The 14,315-nt window shown below is 46.7% G+C and overlaps 1 protein-coding gene across 1 annotated transcript; it reads right to left on the reverse strand.

Moving 5' to 3' along the window:
• Window positions 1–9,803: 9,803 nt before the first annotated feature.
• LOC109766700 (uncharacterized) lies at window positions 9,804–11,822 on the reverse strand. The gene is made up of 3 exons (XM_020325482.4): window positions 10,919–11,822; window positions 10,435–10,847; window positions 9,804–10,331 (listed from the first exon to the last, which is right to left on the reverse strand). Exons 1-3 carry the CDS (start codon window positions 11,688–11,690, stop codon window positions 9,972–9,974), a joined length of 1,545 nt encoding a protein of 514 aa, XP_020181071.1. The 5' UTR covers window positions 11,691–11,822; the 3' UTR covers window positions 9,804–9,971.
• Between the last annotated feature and the right edge of the window lie 2,493 nt (window positions 11,823–14,315).

Below are 14,315 nucleotides of genomic sequence, written 5' to 3' on the forward strand. Positions count from 1 at the left end.
AGGATCTGTTCCTGTTCATGCTCACGTACACAACGTCTAATAACACCATCTACTCCTTCTTTATAAAGATGTGGGTCATCCCAGAAGTAATGTCTTAAATCATAGAAAAACTTTTTCTTTTGTTGGTATGTGAAACTAGGTGGTATGAATTTAGCAACGATGTAATTAGCATAATCAGCATACCATGGAGTAGTACGAGAAGCATTTATGACATTTAATTGTTCATTAGGAAAGCTATCATCAATAGGTAGTGGGTCATCAAGAACATTTTCTAACCTAGACAAGTTGTCTGCAACGGGGTTCTCACCTCCCTTTCTATCAATAATATGCAAATCAAATTCTTGTAACAAGAGAACCCATCTAATAAGTCTAGGTTTAGCATCTTTCTTTTCCATAAGATATTTAATAGGAGCATGATCAGTGTGAATAGTTACTTTAGAATCAACAATATAAGGTCTGAACTTATCACAAGCAAATACAACTGCTAAGAATTCTTTTTCAGTAGTAGCATAATTTCTCTGAGCATTGTCTAGAGTTTTATTAGCATATTGAATAACATTTAATTTTTTATCAACTCTTTGCCCTAGAACAGCACCTATAGCATAAGCACTAGCATCACACATGATTTCAAAGGGTAAATTCCAATCAGGTGGTTGAACAATGGGTGCAGATCTCAATGCTTTCTTAAGTATTTCAAATGCTTCTACACAATCATCATCAAAGACAAATGGTATATCTTTTTGCAATAAATTAGTCAGAGGCCGAGAAATTTTGGAGAAGTCCTTAATGAACCTCCTATAAAAACCGGCATGACCAAGGAAACTTCTTATACATTTGATGTCCTTGGGACATGGCATCTTTTCAATAGCATCAACCTTGGCTTTATCAACTTCAATGCCTCTTTCAGAAATTTTATGCCCCAAAACAATGCCTTCATTAACCATAAAGTGGCACTTCTCCCAATTCAAGACAAGGTTAGTTTCTTCACATCTCTGCAAAACTCGATCAAGGTTGCTCAAGCAATCATCAAAAGAGGATCCATAAATGGAGAAATCATCCATGAAAACCTCACATATCTTTTCACAAAAGTCAGAGAATATAGCCATCATGCATCTTTGAAAGGTAGCAGGTGCATTACATAAACCAAAAGGCATACGTCTATAAGCAAAAGTGCCGAAAGGGCAAGTAAAAGTGGTCTTTGATTGATCATCGGCTGACACAGGTATTTGAGAGAAACCAGAATAACCATCTAGAAAGCAAAAATGCGTATGTTTGGATAATCTTTCTAGCATTTGATCGATGAAAGGTAAGGGGTAATTATGTTTTTAGTAGCTTTATTTAATTTGCGGAAATCAATTACCATTCTATAACCTGTAATAATTCTTTGCGGAATCAATTCATCTTTATCATTAGGAACGACGGTAATACCTCCCTTCTTAGGAACACAATGGACAGGACTTACCCACTGACTATCAGCGACGGGATAAATTATACCTACCTCAAGGAGCTTTAGTATTTCCTTTCTTACCACTTCTTTCATCTTAGGATTCAGCCGTCGTTGGTGATCACGAACTGGTTTGGCATCTTTCTCCAAATTTATTTTATGTTGACATAGAGTGGGACTAATGCCCTTAAGATCATCAAGAGTATATCCAATAGCAGCGCGGTGCTTCTTCAGAGTTTTCAATAATCTCTCTTCTTCATGCTTTGAAAGGTTAGCACTAATAATAACAGGATATATCTTCTTCTCATCAAGATAAGCATATTTAAGAGTATCGGGTAACGGTTTGAGCTCAAACGGGATCACCCTAGGATTTCAACAGGCAAATTGTGTTTCAGGATGGGTTCCTGTTTAAAGAATACTTCATCTATTTCCCTTCTTTCATTCATAAACATATCATTTTCATGGTCTAGCAAATATTGTTCTAAAGGATCACTAGGAGGTGCGGCAATAGAAGCAAGACCAATAATTTCATCTTTACTAGGCAATTCCTCTTCACGGTGTTGTCTACGAAATTTAGAAAAATTAAACTCATGAGACATATCATCCAAACCAATAGTAACAATATCCTTTTTGCAGTCTATCCTAGCATTAACAGTGTTCAAGAAGGGTCTACCAAATATAATGGGACAAAAACTATCTTGTGGGGAACCAAGAACAAGAAAATCAGCAGGATATTTAGTTTTCCCACACAAGACTTCAACATCTTTAACAATTCCCATGGGTGAAATAGTATCTCTATTGGCAAGTTTAATTGTGACATCAATATCTTCTAACTCAGTAGGTGCAATATCATGCATAATTTCTTTGTATAAGTCAATAGGTATTGCACTAGCACTAGCACCCATATCACATAAGCCATGATAACAATGATCTCCTATTTTAACTGAAATAATAGGCATGCCTACCACAGGTCTATGTTTACCTTTAGCACAAGGTTTGGCAATTCTAGCAGTTTCATCACAGAAATGAATAACATGCCCATCAATATTATCAGACAAGAGATCTTTAACAATAGCAATATTAGGTTCAACTTTAACTTGCTCAGGAGGTGTATAGGTTCTAATATTGCTTTTACGAACCATAGTTGAAGCTTTAGCATGATCTTTTATCCTGACAGGAAAAGGTGGTTTCTCAACATAAGCAGTAGGAACAATAGGATCATTATAAGTGATAGTCTTTTCTTCAACTTTAATAGGTGCAGCTACTTTTACTTCTATGGGAGGATGATATTTAAACCACTTCTCCTTAGGGAGATCAACATGAGTAGCAAAGGATTTACAGAAAGAAGCTACTATCCTCAGAGTCAAGTCCATATTTAGTGCTAAATTTACGGAAAACATCGGTATCCATAAAAGATTTAACACAATCAAACTTAGGTGTCATACCTGACTCCTTTCCTTTGTCGAGGTCCCAATCTTCAGAGTTGCATTTAATTCTTTTCAATAAATCCCATTTGAATTCAATAGTCTTCATCATAAAAGAGCCAGCACAAGAAGTATCGAGCATGGTACGATTGTTATCAGAAAGCCGAGCATAAAAGTTTTGAATAATTATTTCTCTTGGGAGCTCATGATTGGGGCATGAATATAACATTGATTTAAGCCTCCCCCAAGCTTGAGCAATGCTTTCTCCTTCGCGAGGCCAAAAATTATATATATAATTGCGATCACGATGAACAAGGTGCATAGGATAAAACTTCTGATGAAATTCCAATTTCAATCGTTTGTAGTTCCATGATCCCATATCATCACATAGCCTATACCATGTCAATGCATCTCCCTTCAAAGATAAAGGGAAGACCTTCTTCTTAATAACATCATCGGGCACACCCGCAAGCTTAAATAATCCACAAACTTCATCCACATATATTAGGTGCTCATCAGGATGCATTGTTCCGTCTCCTGCAAAAGGATTAGCTAGCAGTTTTTCTATCATACCCGAAGGAATCTCAAAGTAGACATTTTCATTTTCAGTAGGTTCAGTAGGTTGAGGAGCAACTCTTTGCTCTACTGGTCGGGGTGAAGATACCCCGAACAAGCCCCTCAGAGGATTACTTTCATAGTAACAAGTGACAGTAAATTTCAGCACACTATATAAATTTTTTCCTTACCAAATTCCACCTACCAAAGGCGCTTCACTCCCCGGAAACGGCGCCAGAAAAGAGTCTTGATGACCCACAAGTGTAGGGGATCTATCGTAGTCCTTTCGATGAGTAAGAGTGTCGAACCCAACGAGGAGCAGAAGGAAATGATAAGCGGTTTTCAGCAAGGTATTCTCTGCAAGCACTGAAATTATAGGTAACAGATAGTTTTGTGATAAGATAATTGGTAACGAGCAACAAGTAACAAAAGTAAATAAAGTGCAGCAAGGTGGCCCAATCCTTTTTTTAGCAAAGGACAAGCCTGGACAAACTCTTATATAGAGAAAAGCGCTCCCGAGGACACATGGGAATTATCGTCAAGCTAGTTTTCATCACGTTCATATGATTCGCGTTCGATACTTTGATAATTTGATATGTGGGTGGACCGGTGCTTGGGTGTTGCCCTTACTTGGACAAGCATCCCACTTATGATTAACCCCTATTGCAAGCATCCACAACTACAAAAGAAGTATTAAGGTAAACCTAACCATAGCATGAAACATGTGGATCCAAATTAGCCCCTCACGAAGCAACGCATAAACTAGGGTTTAAGCTTCTGTCACTCTAGCAACTCATCATCTACTTATTACTTCCCAACGCCTTCCTCTATGCCCAAACAATGGTGAAGTGTCATGTAGTCGACGTTCACATAACACCACTAGAGGATAGACAACATACATCTCATCAAAATATCGAACGAATACCAAATTCACATGACTACTAATAGCAAGACTTCTCCCATGTCCTCAGGAACAAACGTAACTACTCACAAAGCATATTCATGTTCATAATCAGAGGAGTATTAATATGCATAAAGGATCTGAACATATGATCTTCCACCAAATAAAACAACTAGCATCAACTACAAGGAGTAATCAACACTACTAGCAACCTACAGGTACCAATCCCAGACTTAGGGACAAGAATTGGATACAAGAGATGAACTAGGGTTTGCGAGGAGATGGTGCTGGTGAAGATGTTGATGGAGATTGCCCTCTCCCGATGAGAGGAGCGTTGGTGATGACGATGGCGATGATTTCCCCCTCCCGGAGGGAAGTATCCCCAGCAGAACAGCTCTGTCGGAGCCCTAGATTGGTTCCGCCAAGGTTCCGCCTCGTGGCGGCGGAGTCTCGTCCCGAAAGCTTGCTTATAATTTTTCTTCGGACGAAAGACTTCATATAGTAGAAGATGGGCACCGGAGGGCCAACAGGGGGCAGGGGCCCATGAGGCAGGGGGCGCGCCCAGGGGGGTAGGGCGCGCCCCCCACCCTCGTGGCCAGGGTGTGGGCCCCCTCCGGTATTTCTTCCGCTCAATATTTTTTATTATTTCCAAAAATAACTTCCGTCGAGTTTCAGGACTTTTGGAGTTGTGCAGAATAGGTCTCTAATATTTGCTCCTTTTCCAGCCCAGAATTCCAGCTGCCGGCATTCTCCCTCCTTATGTAAACCTTGTAAAATAAGAGAGAATAGGCATAAGTATTGTGACATAATGTGTAATAACAACCCATAATGCAATAAATATCGATATAAAAGCATGATGCAAAATGGACGTATCAAGCTGACAGCAGTACTGGCTTCAAGATTTTTGATAGGCCTGGCTTCGATCCATTTAGTAAACTTGTTGACTGCCACGAGCACATGAGTGAAGCCGCTCCTACCAGTCCTCAGAGGCCCAACCACATCCAATCCCCAAACAGCAAAGGGCCAGATGAGTGGAATGGTCTTCAGGGTTGATGCAGGCTTGTGAGACATGTTGGAGTAAAACTAGCAACCTTCACATTTGTCGACTATTTCTTTCGCCATTTCATTTGCTCGTGGCCAATAAAATCCCGCTCGGTATGCTTTGGCCACAATGGTCTGAGAGGACGCATGGTGACCACAGGTCCCCGAGTGGATGTCGTTGAGAATCACTCGACCTTCTTCTGGTGTTATGCATTTCTAGCTGACTCCAATTACACTTTCTCTAAACAGCTGTCCTCTTATCACAGTAAAGGCTTTGGATCAACGGACGATCTGTCGAGCCTCTTCTTCATCCTCTGGGAGTTCCTTCCTAAGAATGTACGCAATGTACGGCACTGTCCAGTTGGGAGTGATGACCAAAACCTCCATGATCAAGTCGACCATGGCTGGGACTTCGACTTCAGTCGGATCAGTGGCACTCTTTGGTTGTGGGGGCTCTTCAGTGAAAGGATCTTCCTGACTGAAGGTGTATGAATATGTTCCAAAAACACATTGTTGTGAATGGCCTCCCTCTTGGAACCTATCTTTGCCAAATCGTCAACTACTTGATTTTTCAGCCGGGGTATGTGATGGAGCTCTAACCCCTCAAACTTCTTCTCAAACTTTCTCACTGCATTACAATAGCCAGTCATAGTCGGGGTTCTGACGTCCCACTCCTTCATTACTTGATTAACCACCAAATCCGAGTCGCCATAGACCATGAGGCGACGGACGCCGAGTGAAATGGCCATACGCAACCCGTACAGAAGTGCCTCATATTCAGCTTCATTGTTGGAGGAGTCAAAATGAATCTGGAGAACATAGCTGAGCTTGTCACCTCGGGGGGATACCAATACCACCCCAGCACTGGGACCATTCAGCATCTTGGATCCATCAAAGGACATGGTCCAATGCTCCGAGTAAATCTGAGTCGGCAGTTGCTGTTCGACCCACTCGGCGAGGAAATCTGCTATTGCTTGGGACTTCATAGCTTTCTTTGCCTCAAACTTGATATCCAAGGGAAGGAGTTCAATCGCCCACTTTGCCACTCGACCAGTTGCATCTCTGTTGTTCAGAATTTCTGACAATGGTGCGTCGCTGACGACTGTAATGGAGTGGTCAGAGAAATAATGCGCAACCTTCTTCGTGGTCATGTAAATTCCATAGACAAGCTTCTGATAATGCGGATATATTTGCTTGGATGGAGTCAGGACTTCAGAAACATAGTACACTGGGCGCTAAACTTTATAGGCTTTTCCTTCTTCTTCCCGCTCGACCGTGAGTACTGTACTGACAACTTGTCCAGTGGCTGCAATATAAAGCAGTAAAGGCTCTTTGCTGATTGGGGCAGCGAGCACCGGCTGGGTGGAAAGCAGGGCTTTGAGCTCTGCAAACGCTGCGTCAGCTTCAGGAGTCCACTCGAACCTGTCAGATTTCTTCATCAGTCGGTAAAGAGGCAATGCCTTTTCACCGAGGCGAGAGATGAATCGACGCATGGCGGCCAAACAACCAGTAAGTTTTTGGACATCATGCACACGCACAGGGCGTTTCATCCGGAGTATGGCACCAACTTTTTCTGGGTTCGCGTCGATCCCTCATTAAGAAACGAGGAAACCGAGTAACTTTCCACCAGGAACTCCGAATGTGCACTTTGATGGATTAATCTTGATATCATACCTTCTCGGGTTGGCAAAGGTTTCAGCTAGGTCAGTCAGCCGGTCGGAACCTTTACGCGACTTGACCACAATGTCATCCATATATGCTTCCACATTCCGACTGATTTGAGTGAGCAGACACTTCTGAATCATCGTCATGAATGTGGCCCCAGCGTTCTTGAGACCGAATGGCATGGTGACATAACAAAAACACCCGAATGGAGTGATGAAAGCTGTTTTTATCTCATCGGGTCCATACAGTCGGATCTGATGGTACCCGGAATACGCGTCTAGAAAAGACAGATGCTCACACCCCGCAGTCGAGTCGACGATTTGGTCGATACGGGGGAGAGGGAAATGATCTTTCGGGCAGGCCCGATTGATATGCTTGAAGTCAATGCACATACGAAGTGAGTCATCCTTCTTTGGGACCATGACAACATTGGCGAGCCACTCGGAGTGGTAAATCTCTGGATGAACTCAGCTGCCAAGAGCCGAGCCAGTTCCTCACCAATTGCCTTTCTCTTCTGTACGGCGGACCGTCGAAGATGTTCCTTGACCGGTTTCACTTTCGGGTCGACTGGTACTCTTCGCTTGCCACTGTGAGGGCGTCTGTCATCAAGCTGCCGAGGCACATATGACCCACTCCTCGGAGGAGGTGTGGGCACTCGATGACGGTCATCATGGCCGAGTCGGTGATCATATTGCTCATGGTTTCTGTACTGATCCTGCCGGTGCCCACGTCCCTCACGCCGCAGGGGCGATCTTGGGCTATGAGCCAACTGAATTGTGTCTGCCATCACAGATCTGCTATGAATCCTATTCCGCGACTGAGATACTGCTGTGTTCTGCTCTCCGGCCGCCCGGAGTAAGGCCTGGATCTGCATCAAACCTCTGCCAGCCTCCGATTGGGAAGGCTGAATTGACTCTGCTATGCGGGCCGCTGCTGTGAGATTTTGAATCGGAGTGCGGTATACCTGAGGTTGAGGCGGAAAAAGTTGTCGTTGACTGGATTCAGGGACCCGCTGCCGAGCATGCTCGTCGAGAGCATGCTGGAGGTTCTCCAGTCAAGTGCGCTCAGCCAAGTTGGCCAGGCGCGCCTCTTCCAAGGCCCGGGCCTCAGGGGTTTCTCCAACGATGGGGGTGTGAAGTGCATCCATATTGCGGCGTCGAAGCTCTTCCCTCTGCTGCGAAGAAAGGGGCTCGGGGCGGTACTCCTCGTGAACGCGTGACGGATCGCCGCCACCATCACCGCCGTCGTCGCGTGGGAAGCCAGGAGGACTGCGTGATCCGTTGACCATCAAGACTTCAGCCGCGAGATCGCTGCTATCGCACTCGGATGCGGTCTCGACGGAGCCAGTCGAACAGGCCGTAGAGAGTTTCGTCGGGCTCGATTGCCGCGACTTGTGGGGTGGCCGACTGACGGACCACTGCGTGTCTCACCCACCGTTGAAGCCGCGACCGACCGGGTCGCTTGCTCCGGCGTACAGCGGGGAGCGAGGACACCACGGGAGCCGACCGATACTGGGTCGACGGCTGCCGGAGAAGGATGTCGCGGACGCAGGCGCGAAAATGCGTCGCCCCGCGGACGGGGAGCGCCTCGACGTCGAGGGGAGCTTCCTGAAGCCAGGCGGAGTCGTCGGCAACGAAGACGAGCGCGCCGAGACGGATCTCATGGCCCTCAGCCAATCTACCGCCGGAAACCATGATGATGGGAATCGGAAAAATCACAACTTCACCAAAAAGTTGCTAAGACACCTACCCCAAGGTGGGCGCCAACTGTCGTGATTCTAAGACTGACAGTAGAATGGGGGTAGGTATGAGGAGGCAAGATCCTAGCTATGGCGAAGTTGTACACACGAGTTTTACGAGTTCAGGCCCTTCGCGGAGGAAGTAATAGCCCTACGTCTCGGAGCCCGGAGGCGGTCGACTGGATTATGCGTGTGTGTGTGTGTTACAGGGGGTGCGAACCCTTGTGCCAGTGGAGAGGGGTGGCTTATATAGAGTGCGCCCAGACCCCAGCCAGCCCACGTTACAAGGGGTTTAAGGTACATAAAGAGATGGCGTTACTGGTAACGCTAGTAATAAAGTGACATAAATGATCATTAAGTCTATGAAGTAAACGTCCGACCGTTGCTGTGCAGAATGACTTTAGATCTTCTGTCTGTCGAGTGATAGTTGTTGCGGTCGAGTGACTTCGAGTCTTCCGAGTGGAAAGCTTATGGTCAAATGGATGATGATATCCCTCGAATGCTTCTGGCTTTAGGGTGATGTCCTAGGGGAGGGTATCTAGGTCAGGCCTATGACCCTATCCTAGGTACATAGCTTCATCAGCGGCGGCGCATGGTATGGCGCACCTAGGGCGACGGGTACTCCATCCGGCTGAATTCCGACGTCGCGAGGCAGGATGGCGAGGTCGGAGGACGGATTGGCGACGACTGCTGCGGGACGGGAGGCGGGAAGTGAAGCCGACGAAAGTGGGTTCGCGCCAACCGGGGATCCGGCAAAATCAGGTGGAATCCCGCACATATGGAAGAATTGGGCTCGCGGATGCAGGATCCCACATTTTTTTTACGGGGCGGCCGAATTTTCTTTGTTCGGGCCGGATTTACGGGGTGGATCACGCAAACCGGCGGTTATTATTATAGCAAACGGTCCGGTTTGCTGCATCTGCTAGAGATGCTCTTAGGCCGGTTATTTGGGGCAATTTTGCATACAGTGACGAGGAAGGCCGCTCGGATGTTTGGGTACGCCTGAGTGAAACCAATATTGACGATGAACAAACCTTCCACCACAAATAATAATCTTTTCTTCTTTTTTGCGGGAACCAATAACAATCTTGACGATGAACTTGATAAGTGGCTCAGCAGTTCTCCGGAGCAGTTTCCCATGTATACAGAAGATGAACAAAAACGGCTCCAAGTTCAAAGCATCAAGCTGATAATCATAATGAGCTAATCAAGCGGCAGGACCAGCTTGGCGGCGTCGAGGCGCGGGTAATGCCGGAGCACGACGCCCTTCATCTCCTCCGCGCCGCTCTCGTACCCTGCCGCGGCGTGCTCGTCGAGCCGCCGCTTGTACTCCTCGGACCCCAGGAACTGCTGCACCGCCGTCGCCGTGGCGCTCTCCATAGTTGCGCGCTTCACCGCCGCGAGCTCGGCCTTCGCCTTCTCCAGCTCCGCCTCGGCGGCCTGCCTCGCCGCCTTCTCCTTGTCCAGCTGCTCCAACAGCACCACCTTGTCGCGCTCCCGCGCCACCAGCTTCTCGTCCAGGTCCAGCGCGTAGCCCGAGGAGAAGGACACGTAGTTCGCGGCCTGCGCACGCCACCGTCGCCGCCGCACGGCACACACAAACAATGTCATCCGGGTCCTCCGGTCTGAACACACCTACGGGCGAACGATTTGGTTGGAAGAATACCTGGAGCATTGCTACGTAGGTCGACGCGACGACGTCGGTGGGTTTCGACGCCGCGAACTTGTCGTCCCGCGACGGCGTGACGATGCACTCTAGCACCTTCTGCGAGACCTTCCAGTCGGCGCTGTCGCCGTCGTGTGCGTCTGGCACGGGCGAGTGCTGTGGCTTCGGGTCGAAAAAGCCCCGCCGGGCACACGGGTCGGACACCGCGGCCGAGCCGCCGGACAACGGCCGTGCAGGCAATCCCGGTGGGGAAGCAGGCGGCGGCGTGGTCAGCGGAGAACGGCAAACTTCGTCTTCTACATTAGCGGTCTCCCCCCGTTTCCTCTTCTTTCCGGACAACGGCAGCGTGTCGCCGTCCGGCTCGGTGTTCACCTTCGCGGTTTCTGCCGCACTCTCTTCCGACGGATCAATGCCTGGCGCATGAACCACAACAGTAAATTGTGTGCTAATTGGACAAGGGGAGCTGTGTTGGGGGCGCGTTTACCTTTGGCATCAGTAGCATGAGGAGAAGGCGGAGGTGATGCGCCGGCGAGGTTGGAGGAGAAGGCCGCCGCAAGATCGGCCTCGCGGAGGTAAGTCCGGAGATCAACTGCCGCGCCGTGTTTGTACACCAAATCCGCCACCGATTTCTTATCCTGGCTCGATAGCTCCGGGCCTGCGGCGGAGATCTTAGCGGTCGGCGCGCCCCAGCGAACGGGGCACGGCCATTCCTCCGGCGCCGTCAGGAAGAAAAACCCCCTTTTCCACTCGCCGTCGGATTCGGAACTGCCCAGGCCAGTAACCAGCGCGCCGGCACCTTCCTTGCACCGGAAGCAGTACCAGCCCTTCCTGCTTCGGAGCGAGAAGAAATGACGGAACACGGCGACCGACGGCGGCACGGAGGCGTCGTGGCAGAGGGCGAGAAAGCCGACCAGGACGCGCCACCCGTCGGGCGTGAGCTGGCCGGGCGCGAGGTCGAAGTGGGAGAGCGTCTTGCAGAAGAAGCCGTGGAGCGGGAAGCGCACCCCGGCCTCCAGCGCGTGCGCGTACACGCAGACGGCCTTCGGCGGAGGCGGCGAGCACGCGCGCAGGTCGCCGGCGGGGCTCGCGGCGAGCTTCCCCGGGACGCCGTGCTTCTCGCAGAGGGCCTTGAGTTCGGCCTGGGTGGTCAGGGACGAGGTGAAGCGCTCCGCAGCGATCAGCAAGAGGGCGGCCGCGTCGTCGTCGTCGTCGCTGTCGCTGAGGATGATGACGGCGGACGAGGGCGGGGAAGGCATCGCGCTGGCTTACAGGAGAAGCAGAGCGGTCGTATCGTCCCGGCTCTGCTCCCTGCGGTGCGTCGTGCAGAGGAGCAGCCGAACTACTAGTGGAGACCTGTTTGCTGTCTTGCTTGCTAGTCTTCTCCTCTTGTGACTCGAGTCCATGCATCAACTTAATCTCATTTACCACCGTACGACTTTAATGTCCAATAGTTCACTCTCCTTGGGAATACCATCACTAATTTGGTCATGTTTGTGGAGTCAAGTCTTATTTTTATTGTCACCGTCCTATATTCAGATTTCGAGATGCATTGAATCAATGGATGCAACGATTAAGGCTGGCCATAGTGGGATAAGAGGGTGCTTGATACGTTTTAGTCCCATGACTAAATATAATGGGACTAAAACTTGCTATTCTGATCCATGCTTGGATCCAAATACTAAAGAGACTAAAATCAAGTTAATGAGCATTTATTATCCTCCAAACCCTCCAATGCAGAACTCGTCTGTGTTAAAGGAGAGGAGTTAAATAAGGAGAGAGAGGACTAATCCACATTTTAGTAGGGGTACTCCTGACTAAAAAAAATTAGTCTGAAGACTAGTTTTAGCCCCTCTTTAGTCAGGGGTGCTTGGAACTTTAGCCTCTTAAAGAGACTATTTTTAGTCAGACTAAAATAAGTCCGTTGCATCAAGCACCCTCTAAGATAAATAGTATCATGCACTTGGAACTCGCAAACATGCTTATGTGGCATGGAATTAAAGAAGAGAGAGATGTTTATAGTAACATAGGTAGTAGATACCATAACATAATAAATGTGATGCTACTATGTGTCATGCATGGCAATAAATAAAACCATCTATGATACTATGCACTATGGATGTAGTATCATACACTAGTATCATATGCATGATACTAGTATATGATACTCCCCACTATGACCAGCCGAGAAGACTCACCGATGCATGTAAAGTTCTTGGTCATTTATTGATCACACATGCATGCATTGAAATTAATGTATCGGTAAACACAATTTTTTGAAAAAATGACCGCATTAATTGACTACTTTTGCAAACTACAAATATTATTTCAGCATTCATCATCTATCTTGATTTTTGAGATTTTTGAATTGAGGCGTTCAAATTGGAAGGGAGAGAGTAAAAGATAGGTATGCGGAAAGTCCCCAACTCCTCCCGAGCACAAACAAGCTTGCAATAAGCAATAAATTCAGAAAAAAAGTAAGAAACAATTTTGAATTTTTTATAAACTTTGAAAAAATCAGTGGTTGCAAAATATCATCATGGAGTGACATTCCTGAAAGTCACTGCAAAAAAATCAGCAATCAAAAATGCTTTAGAAAATGCCGCTTTTGGAGCATCATTTTTCTCTCTCCATGACTTTCACGGATGTAATTTCATCGTAAATACTCAGAACATGTGTCAATATTTGGCACAAAACAAATTCAGGAATTTATGAATTTTATTTTATTCTATTTGGCACCACATGTCTGCTAACATGTTCGGCCGTGTCCACAAACAGCTTGGGGGGGCATCAAACCCAATGCATCAAACGTTCATCTCTGGGTTTTTTTATATATCTGAAGCACTTAAAATAATTAAACATAAACACCATAGTCAAGATGTGCACATTTTTAAAATGCAACTAATAATTCATATATAAATATTATAATCAAACATAAAATTTTACAATAAAGTATATATCATATTTGAATTCAAATTAATCGAACACATTTTTTACTTGCCCCTCGAAGCGTCCACAAATGCTCAATCAGATCATTATGAAGGTGCTCATGACTTCCCCGATGGTGAATCTGTTGATGCATTTCAATAAAATTCTCAAATATCGTCGTATTCTGCTTTGAAGTTGGATATGAGCACCCATATGCTCAAATTCCAGATTATGGCGAATCCGTCACCCTCATCCTCCACAATCTTGTTGTGCATGATCACACAAGTTGTTATCACCTACCACACCGTCTCTACACTTATAGATTTGCATGTCCTCAAATAACTGCAAACGGGCTTGAAGCACTCTAAATGCCCCTCTTGACATCTTTTTTAAACTCTTTTTCTTTGGGCAAAGTAAGATCTTTTATCACACCTTTGCTCAGAGATGGTCTTCAGGAAGACCGCTAACTAAGGAAAGATACCAGCAGAAAGATATTAGTCATGATCATTGATGGTATAGTTGCACACAGGAGTTTCTCCCGCACACAACCTTGCAAACAATGGAGGCCGCTACAACACTCCGATGTCATTGTGAGACTTGGGCATCCCCAAGAAAGAGTGTCAAATCCAAACGTGGTGGCCTAGATATTGCCCTTCTTGAGCATATCAACAATTCTTCCATGTACAATGCATGCAATCCAGAGATCCGAGCATATTAGACCACTCTCTTACTTCTGACAATGCCATGAGCCTTGTGGTGTCTTCGGTAGTTGGTTCTCGCAGGTAGTCTGGTACAAACACCTTGACCACCATAGTAGAAAACCTGACCATGGCTTCGAGACATGTGCTTTCATACGTCCGGGGATACTCGTCCCACGAATATGTGGTTGTGCCGTAGGCAAGCATCCATGCAACCATGCACTTCTGGTAACCAAAGAATCCAATGGTTCCAATGCC

This window comes from Aegilops tauschii, chromosome 7 (assembly GCF_002575655.3).
Source record: "Aegilops tauschii subsp. strangulata cultivar AL8/78 chromosome 7, Aet v6.0, whole genome shotgun sequence".
Classification (NCBI taxonomy): domain Eukaryota; kingdom Viridiplantae; phylum Streptophyta; class Magnoliopsida; order Poales; family Poaceae; genus Aegilops; species Aegilops tauschii.